Source organism: Megalops cyprinoides, chromosome 12 (assembly GCF_013368585.1).
Source record: "Megalops cyprinoides isolate fMegCyp1 chromosome 12, fMegCyp1.pri, whole genome shotgun sequence".
NCBI classification, from domain to species: Eukaryota; Metazoa; Chordata; class Actinopteri; order Elopiformes; family Megalopidae; genus Megalops; species Megalops cyprinoides.
The window spans coordinates 28,005,926-28,015,866 of NC_050594.1; the positions used below are offsets into that span (position 1 = coordinate 28,005,926).

At 43.4% G+C, this 9,941-nt stretch overlaps 1 protein-coding gene across 1 annotated transcript in view; it reads right to left on the reverse strand.

Moving 5' to 3' along the window:
* LOC118787158 (proline-rich membrane anchor 1-like) overlaps positions 1-9,628 on the reverse strand; it is a 38,539-nt gene extending 28,911 nt beyond the window's left edge. Inside the window, exons 1-2 of the mRNA XM_036542619.1 lie at positions 9,465-9,628; positions 7,519-7,669 (exon numbers count right to left, since the gene is read on the reverse strand). Of these exons, the coding sequence (XP_036398512.1) occupies positions 7,519-7,669; positions 9,465-9,557 (244 nt within the window). The 5' untranslated portion in view covers positions 9,558-9,628. The remainder of the gene's footprint in view (positions 1-7,518; positions 7,670-9,464) is intronic.
* Between the last annotated feature and the right edge of the window lie 313 nt (positions 9,629-9,941).

Here is a 9,941-nt window from a genome sequence, read left to right on the forward strand (position 1 = left end):
AGGATTTTTCGTGCCAGTTACTTTACGATTACCATAAAGCGACTGCTCCGATACAGGGTTAAAAAAGTGATGTCAAAAATAAAAATCCAAAAAAGTCTCAGGTAATGCAACTGGACCCAGTAGGAGGAGAGATACGCTCAGATTACACAACATAAGCCCTGCCACAGCTCTTAAATCCCTCTTTAATTAAAGTTAAAGAGAGCCCTGGTGCACTTCATTATTGCAGCAGGTCCTGGCACAGAGAGTACATATGACTCTGCAGCATTGCACAATCATGGTGCTTCTGCCTCCTTCATCTTGTGGCCTACCTAGGGCACTGTACAAATGCCACCTTCAAAAAGATGTCCACTCAGGCCCAGGCCATAATGTCATGTGACCATGGCCCCCACGGAGGGTGTAACTCGTCTACACACAGGTTACTTGAGACTTTGGGGGACTTTCTGTCAGAATAAGGGACATGATTTATCAGATGCAGCCGTGGGGCTTATAATAGTGCTCTTTCTGTTGACAGAGACTGAAGACAGATGAAGAGGATGGAGGCTCAGCAGACATGGAGTCGTTGGTCCTTTGAGGGGAATTGGAAGGAGACACCGAGAGGAAGGAAACGGGTGACCCAACAGTTTCTCAGCAAGCGCACCGCACAATGCTGGCACTCCCTCTGTAAGAATGTAAGCAGTGGAAAACTGAGATGAGCTTCCTCCCTCAGACACCACTCAAGCCTCACTGCACCTCACATCTCCCCTAAACTACAGCGCATGATCATGCCCTTGTCTTGAAGAGTCAAAAAAACTGGGATCAATTGCTTTAAGTGTGTGTGTGCGCGCGCGTGTGTGTGTGTGTTGGGGGGACATTCACATCAACCAAAGAATAGAGAAAAAGGAAAGATATCTAAATCTAGAATTTTCAATAAATCAGTGAGGAATTATAGTTTTAAACAGCCAGGGTCAGCAGTTTTCCTGATAGTACATCAAGGCTGAGTAGTTTCAAAACATAGGCATGGGAGGGAAATTCAGGGCGGTATTTTGTCTGTGGTCTTGGCTAGGACCAAATAAGGGCAATACTGAGATGGTCTGATTCGGGGTCTGGAAACTCCTGAGCTAAACACAGCCCCGCACTCTCATTTCAGATCTGATAAAGGGTACTCACAATGATGAAATGAGAAAGCTGGAACCAGAATGAAAATGAGCAAATTAAATGAGGATGACCTTTGAAGGAATCTGATTTAAAGTGCACAAATGGGCAAATAATTGTATAAAGACTTTTGCCTTCTTTAACCTAACGGTCATGATGCAAATGAATCCTAAAATAAAAATGCAAAGTTTAAACCCTTGCATTATAATGGGTGTCTTGCATTATTTGAGTCTACTCATTTAATTTTGATACATATTCGGCTAAATACGTAACACACTTTATAATCAACAGTTGCTCTCCAGTTATGTTTCAGATTTTTTAGGTGTCCATAAAACTGGAGTAAACCATCAGAATTGCAAGCCATGACAGCACACTATAGTTAGCAGCAATAATTACCAGCTGCATAGTATTCATGGTTTACACAAGCATTCAAGAATATCCTGTTTAAATTACAACTAATTGTAGTTAGGCCTATGGTGCGTTATAGTGTTTGTTTCTTTATATTCTATCACAATTTTTTTTTCTTTCAGTCCAATTCTCTTCCAAACAAAATATCTGGATATTAGCCTAATATATATGAGGTTTTGTTAAAAAAATCTGAGTATTCAGAACACTAATTATGAAAAATGTAAGGACTTTTTTCACCTCAGGCTGAGGAAGCAGCTTTGAGGAGAATGAGGGAACAGCTTGGAGCAGAGAGGAAGCAGCTCATACTGTAATGAGGAAAGAGCTTAGAGTAGAATGAGGAAAATGCTGGAACAACAGAGAGGAAACACACTGGGGTAGAGAAAGGAAACAGTTTGGAGTAAGTGAGGAAGCAGTTTTGAGTAGAATGAGGGAACAGCTTTTATAAGAGTGAGGAGCAGAATGGAGTGGAGAATGATGGTCATGAGAGTTAGAATGTGAGTTCACTCATACTCCTAAGGGTTTTGACGTTACTTATTCATTGACAAAGAAATTTGAACATGTTGCCCTTAATGCTCATCCTATGATGTATTCCGTGATGCAACACAGTAAAGCAGAAAGTGAACATTACAGATCATTTCTTAATTCTTCATAGGAATCAAACATTTTAAAGCACTTCAGAACAAATGCTGAAAACCAGGCTGTGGTACAGGAAATACACAGCACACAAACTGAGACCATCAAAAAATCGCCACCTAATCAGTGCATGGTTACAGCACGACCTTACTGCCATCACTGCATGGCATTTGGATATTTTAAGAATCTGGGGGCCAGATTTACGGAGTCACCTGCATCTGCATCCAGTTTAGCTAAATTAACCATCAACATGTAAACCACACCATCCTTCCCTGGGCTGCTCCAGAGTGATGTGGTGTCTCCTATCTCGACTTCCCAGTCGTGACTTCCCAATTCAATAGTATAGCACTTACACGATTACTGTGACTCTGCTAATAATGATCCATTTAACCCATCTTCTGGACTCCCCCAGACCACAGCCCTGGCCCCAGTCTGATAGATGTCCATCACAATAGCAATCAACTGCCTGATAACGCAGTGGCAAAGAGCCAGAGAGCTCATTAAGCTCCTATCAGAGAGAGGGGAAGCACATGTATCTGCACATGTGCAAGAGAGTGCACCCTTCCATTCCAGTATTACCTCCAGTGCTGGTTGATTGCTCTGCACTTGCTTTATCTTGGTCTGGACCACTCAGGTGTAAATATTCAAGACAAGTGCATAAGAGATATTCTGGTCTGTTGTAATGCAATATCTTCTCTGCAGTGAATTCTGAAAGCCAGATTCATGATAAATGACACAATACATGATGTACACTGTGGCTTCTGATAAATCGGTAATGGTTTGGTCCGAGGCATGTGGTGAAATACAGTCACTGTTATAGCTAACAGAAACAAGGAATCTCAAAAAGTTATTTTTCAACGTTTTGTTTGTAAATAATATACAAATCTGAGAGGCACCAATTTGGCCTGCTCATTTGCTATGTTGAGGAGGCTGCTGCCACCCGACCCCATTCGCGCTGGCCAGGGTAGTGAACTCATAAACAGGAATGAAGATTTGTTGCACTCCCACCGTCTGATGAGACTCACTTCCTGCTAAGTTGATAGGCAACACCATTGCCTTGAATTGACTCTCCTCCTTCATTAGGTTTGCACCTGAAAAATTGCCAAATGGCCAGTCTTTTTTTGATACTATATCATCTGCTCTCTCTCATCCACTTATTCAATATGTACCCAGTCTTAGGTAATTGGGGTCATGACCACCACCCCGACAATTATACCTTACATGCTGCCTCACTCTGTTATGATAGAACAGCTGGCTGTTAAGGGTGCAATCTGTCCTCCTGTCCCACAGCTAGCGACATAGTGAAGCAATTCTACACACTTTTTTTCGCTCCCTCAGCTGTTGAATGTGGTGCTTAGTTCATGGAAAGAACTGACTTCTGACATCAGTTTTAAAAATGGCCTAAAAGCCTGATTATGTCTAGTATTGCAACACAATGCAATTTGCATGGAGGCATGTGTAAGCGCACACTGACACACAAACTGGCCTTCCCCCATGTTTCTACACCTCATGAGTGACAGGTGGGGGAGTCAAACTGGCAGGCCCCCAGGGAAGCAGCTGACAACAAAAGAACAGAACCTGTCGTATCAAAGCGCTCTGTGTCATACTTTTATTTAGAAACGCACTTTTCCTCTCTCATACTACCAGCGGTTTGAGCTGTGCGGCAAGTCTGAGATGAATAAGATTAAAAATAAATATGGGATGAAGGATGACTCCACACTTTTAGCATGGCCTTTGAAGATAAATCAGACAATATTTATAGAATCACATTGTGGATTTAAAAGGGATAACACAGAAACATCTTGAGAAGAAAGTGCCTGAAAGAAAAGATGAAAAAAATCTGTAAGATAAATTATTCAAAAACAAATTATGGAAATAAGTATGCATTAGCTAAAAATACTGATCTAAAAATACTGTGGCATCTGTAAGTGAATACTACTGAAAGCTATAAATTCCTGATTTTATAACTTTTAAGAGTTCTTATCATCCCTAAATCCACGTAACAGGGTAACATGAGGGACAGTTTCCACAGTGGCCCTAATGGAGATGCATGGGAATTTCAGGTACACAAGATCAGGTGTTATTTAATGAGGGGCTCCAAAAGAGTGTCCAAGTCAAAGTGGATGAGTATAATTGGTAGGTGGATGCACTAGTGTGCCCAGAGTTGCCTCAGTACCTCCCTACTACTGTAATGTCATGCAACTTTGAGCAGCATGGTCAATACATACTTCCCAGTATCCCGAAAACCTTGCAGTGTTCCTGCCTTAATCCAGTTCTTCATGGTTTGTTTGCCTCGGAGAGGAGCCTCCGCTGTCCCGTATCAATTGATCATTAATGAAACAATGGTTAAGTGCTTGAGGAAGCCTCACTGTGCCCATCGCTTTGCGCAGCGGCAGTGCACACGTCTCCGCTCTCCCTCCCTCCGTCCCGTCCTTTCGAGGAGCCGGGGCGAGGAGTGTGGTTATGGCCCGTGGCCGTGTGACTCCGGACAATGGCGCTCAGTGCCGCGCTGCCTCACTGCCAGGCTGCCATTGTTACGCTTCTGGAGGAGGGCTGGGGGCGTCGTGCGGCGGTAAGCACGTCCCGGGAGTCAGCCATGTGCGCACGGCCCGCCGCGCCTGCCCTTTTTTAGGCCTCGGAGAGCATTTCGCTCCGACAACACAAGAGCCACCCCCCCCCCACCCCTCCCCCCTCACTCATCCCTCCTCCTTTTCGCTGACAACAAAACCACAGAAAATATAGGCCTGCTCCTTGGGAATGTGTGAATAAGGCCGGGTGCATTCTGGCATGATTCTGCTTTTTCTGGCCGCTCTCTGGCACAGCGGTCCACCGATGCGCGTGCCTCACGGTTCCAGTTCCAGATTAACAGGACACTGAGGGGATGAAAACGAGGCCCCGCGCCTGGCGGCTGTTCACTCGGAGACACGCCGTTTCCTTTATCATCGCGGAGTCAGACACCAGCGAGGTCCCCGCTCTAATTCTGGGGGATAAATCGCGTTCTGCAGAGCCAGGCCACGCAAATGACACGGCACATTCCCCCCCAATCCACCGAGTCATACAGTAAAGTCACTCTGAATGCTAGATATGCTGCCTCTGAGCTTCGGTTTTAATCCGCAATTTTGTCAACAGTGAGACGGCTGTAATAGGGCCTGAACAAGGATCCCTTTCCTTGTGGAAAAAGCTCTTCCTTGTATGGGCTCTTGAGCTTGACTTTAGAGTGCAGACTGCAAACTTTATCCTTCTTCTGAACTACATAGGTATGGACTCCCATTGTCCCTGTTTGCCATGCATATTCATAACTTGCTTTTAAGACTAGAATGAGACTCGGCACTCAATTCAGTCCCAATGGCAAAGCACAGTCTACTAAAAAGACTTTGAGCGACTCCTTATTAAGACACTTTTAGTCTGTGTCTGTGCAGAAGAACTTCAACCCATCTGAATGTTGTTTCTTCCACTAAGAGGTCCCATCCCCACCAAGACCCACTCAGAATTACTACACCTCTGTGTTTTTAACATTATTCAAGAAGACATGCAGTACTTAATGCACATTACCAAAACACGATCTTGCGGGTCTCCAGAAACTCAGTTATAAAGAGAAACATCATCTTTATTTTAGTGTGAACAAATACTATTTCTGACCAAAAATAAAAATGTCAAGGTAGTCAAATTCAGCCAGACCCTATGTCTTATTTGCTATAACCCTGAAAACAGTAAAACAGAATTCTGGGCTTGCCCACAGATGATTCAGCAACTGAGATCTATGTCGAGCTGTCTTGGGCATCTGAGGGCAAAAAGTCATCTGCAGAAATACACCAATCTATAAAGAAAAATGCCAGTCTGCATTCAGATCCACTTAGGCGATAGCGGGGCGGAGAGAATGCAGGAGTTGGCAAGCTGACTTACGAAATACCAATAAAACATCCATCTAAAATAATCAAAACATTAAAGGAGATTGCTCCTAGCACCTTCACTGCTGCCTGGTTAAGATTTATTAAGTAGTTGTCTGTGCAAGTGCCTGCTCAGAAAATATGTGAAAGCCCGAATGATGGATTGTGAAAAGCCTCAGTGATAAACATGATTGAACGCAATGCCAGTCACAACAGCCACAAGTTAATGACAACAGAACCCATTTAAAAATACAAAGGTAACGGATACCTCTCTTTCCCCAAACACATATTGTCTATGGCACGCAGTGATTCATATGGATGGTATTTATGTGTCTTTCACAACTTCCTACAAAAAAAGGGAATGAAACTGAGACTTAGTGCTGACTTTGTGCTGTAGTGCTGCTATTATTTGTATTTTCTAAATGAGAAACCTCTTTTGCCTGTGTTATAAATGTACTTCCAGTCTGACATTAACTGTTAAAAAGCCTGTATTAGATGCAACTTGTTTGTGACAGTGTTTTGAATACATCACAGATCTCTGGACTGAACAGCCTGAGGTTCTTCTATACACACAGCATTAATAATCCACAGATGTAAATGGATTTAAATAAAGAAATATTACTGCCATATAAAAAATTTGCATAACTGCACATCAGTTGAGCACTGAAGTGTGTGAGGCCCTGAGGAAATCCTGGGGAGACAGTTGGAATCCAGGTCCCCCTAAGCAGAAGTAAATAGGGGCGAAACTGTGTGGCAACACAACACAAACCCCCACCCTTCCAGCTTTCAGAATGCTCAACTTCAAAACTCAGACGGGAGTGCTGGCCCAGTTCATTAGCCCCCTATCTGTTTCAAACCCTAATTTAATTAACTCATCTGCTTTTTAATCAAGCAGTCCTCAAGGGGGAACCCGACCACTGAGCCTAGCACCGCAGCAGGCAAAATTTCACAGGTTTTCCCAGCAACTGGGTACTCCCCAAGGTCAAATACTCCATAAATTATCCCCCTTTGCTCAATAGTACAGAGGAAAAGCATACTTCTGAAACCACACATGGCTCAGACTGGCAGACCAGGCTCATCTGTTATTTCCCATTTCATGACCACAGAGGCCTCAGCTCTGTGTTCCTCCATTATGTAATAATGCCCACACTACTCCACTGCTCCACAGAAGCTGGTGTCCATGGGAATGTCATAATGGAGTTTTTCAGTTGTGGCTTGAAAATTGCAAAAATCTAACTTCAAATAAGTTAAAAAAAAATCCAACTTCAAAACCCACCTTGTGTAATTAGACTAACACACTTGGTCAGACTCAAATGCAGGAAACGCAATTAAAAAAAAAAAAAAATTTAAAACAAAAGTGTTTGTAAAATTCAACACTCATTCCTCTGAGGATCTCCATATCCCACTTTCACAGATCTGCCTGGATCTGGCTTGCAATGAGGCAGGTGTGAACACTCACCTGTGGAGACCAGTAGCCTCGGGGGCGGTGGTGGTGGAGGCGGGGGAGGTAGAGGAGGGTAGGGTCTACATTGGCACACCAGCTGGCAGCTTTCGCTCACCTTCTCCGCTACAGTCCGCGAGCATGACTTCTGGAGCTCCCCCTGAGTAAACTGAGCGGGTGAGTGTGGGAGAGAGCGTTAATACCAGCCATATCCTATAGAAATCCATAAGCATAACACACACAAAGGGAAACGGGATATTCCAAGCACAATTTTCTTGTGTTAACTGATAACGGCCAGTGCTTAAACTTCAGCAAAAACAGTGCATATTTGGGGGAGGGGCTTGTTTGTGTTGTCAGATTGTTTGTCAAAATTGACCTTAAAAACACTCTGTTAGCATGTGAAATGTGCAAGCAGGGCACGGGAGCGGGGAGAGTGAGAGAACAGCAGAGTCTCTCAGCACTTCTTTCTCACTTCCTGTCAGTACACAGAGACAGAAACACTGTTTTTACGCAGTGAAGAGTGAATAATAAATAAAGAGACACTGGCAGCACCCCTTGTAAGTGAACCAAGACCTTGAAGCCTTGATGCTTTAGCAAAATAGGAATTTCGTCCTACTTAGAAAAAAAAAAAAGAAAACTACAGAAGCTGCTCCTCTGAAAGGCCGCCCACCGTCTGAGTGGGAGTCTAGGTCTCCCAGGAGTCAGAGGGGGGAGGACGGCAGAACACAGGGAGATCACATTACAGGTGAACCCTGGCACCAGCACAGCGTAGCTGAGTCAGGAGCTACAGCGGAGAGGGCAAGCTGACACCGTCTGTGGGCAGCAGTGTGGAGTAGCGGTCAGAGCTCTAGACTTGTGATGGATTGTGGGTTCAAAATTGCTGCCGGGGAACCACAACACTCCGTGGTTGCCTCAATGCTCTCTGCTTGGGCAAGATATTTCCATAAGACAGCCTCAACGTTAACCTGTATTTTTATCAGCCATTAAACTGCAAATGACTGCAACCAATGACATGCGTGAGGCTGTGGTAAAGCTATGAATACACAACCACAGCCCTTCAGATGAATAAATTAGTGAGGTTATTGAGGACTAGCAGTGATAGGGGGCTTATCCCACAGAAATACATTACCTCTAATAAACACCAACTCTCAAGGAGGTTCTCTTCAGCACTTGTTAACTGGCAACTGTTACTATACAGTGCTGTAAGTGGCCATTTGTGATCATTAACGAATTTCTTTATCATCGTCAATGATTTAAGTTCACTCTGATTGTGGAAAAATTAAATTAGACAAAGCATATGTCTAGAAATACTAATTAAGAATGACAAGCTCCTGGGTACTGGGATCCAGAGCATGCGTTTAGAATTAAACCATTTAAACACTGACAAGATAACCAACCCAAACCAAGGCAAATAGAAAGATACTTCCTTAACGCTCCAGTTTCCATCAAGTTTTAGACTAACTGCAATTGCCCGTACATAGATAGTATGTACTATACACAGGCCACCGTATGTACACATAGTGTAAACACGTCTTTCATACGATCACTTACAGTCACGCATCAAGAATCATTCCCCGCAGCCTAGAAATAAATATAATTCCATATTATCTATCGATAATCCCGTGTAAGAGATTGATGACCACGCACTTTAACTGTCCAAACTTCTCGATTCGTTATATTCCCCGAGGCACTCCAGATAGCAAAATAGTCTGTACACGCACGCGTTTAACACACGTGCACTGTTTTAGATTACTTCCGTAAGCATTTGCAAAACATTTCATTATTACAATACTTAAGACTTTACGTTGTTGTTATTCTTGCTACATACAGCTGTTAACTGTACTTGTGTTGCGGCATCCTACGGGTATCCTGTTACGTTTATCAGAATACATAGTGTATTTTAAGAACTTCGAATGACGATTCATCGGGAGAATAAAACAGACAAGCAGCCAAGCCAAACCTACCTGAAACAAAAGTAAAAATGATGTGAGAAAGCAATGACCAAACAGAAAAGGCCAAAAACTTAAACTGAGCGGCAAAATGTCTCGGACCAGCATTCCTCCTTCGCTCTTCTCACAACCAGCGTGGTAAGTAAACAAGTATGCAAAGCATAGAACTGGACTGTTTTCAAAAACTTAATCCACTCTTCCCAGTTCGGCGACGAAATCTGTAACAGACGTTTCCAGAAATAGTTGCTGCCACATGATTGTCCTTGAATCCTTGTTATTGGTGGCATGTGAGAGCTTGAAAAAACATAAGCCCTGATCGGGCAGATGCTGTCAATTTCATTACTCAAAAGTTGGACGGCTGAACGACCTAAAAAATATATCACAACCGTTAAATGGCAAGAGGCGTTCTGAGAGTTAACAAACACTGTGTTGAAAACCAAAGTTCTTCGTTATAAGAGTGAATGAGATGTACAGTAATATACAGGGACGAAC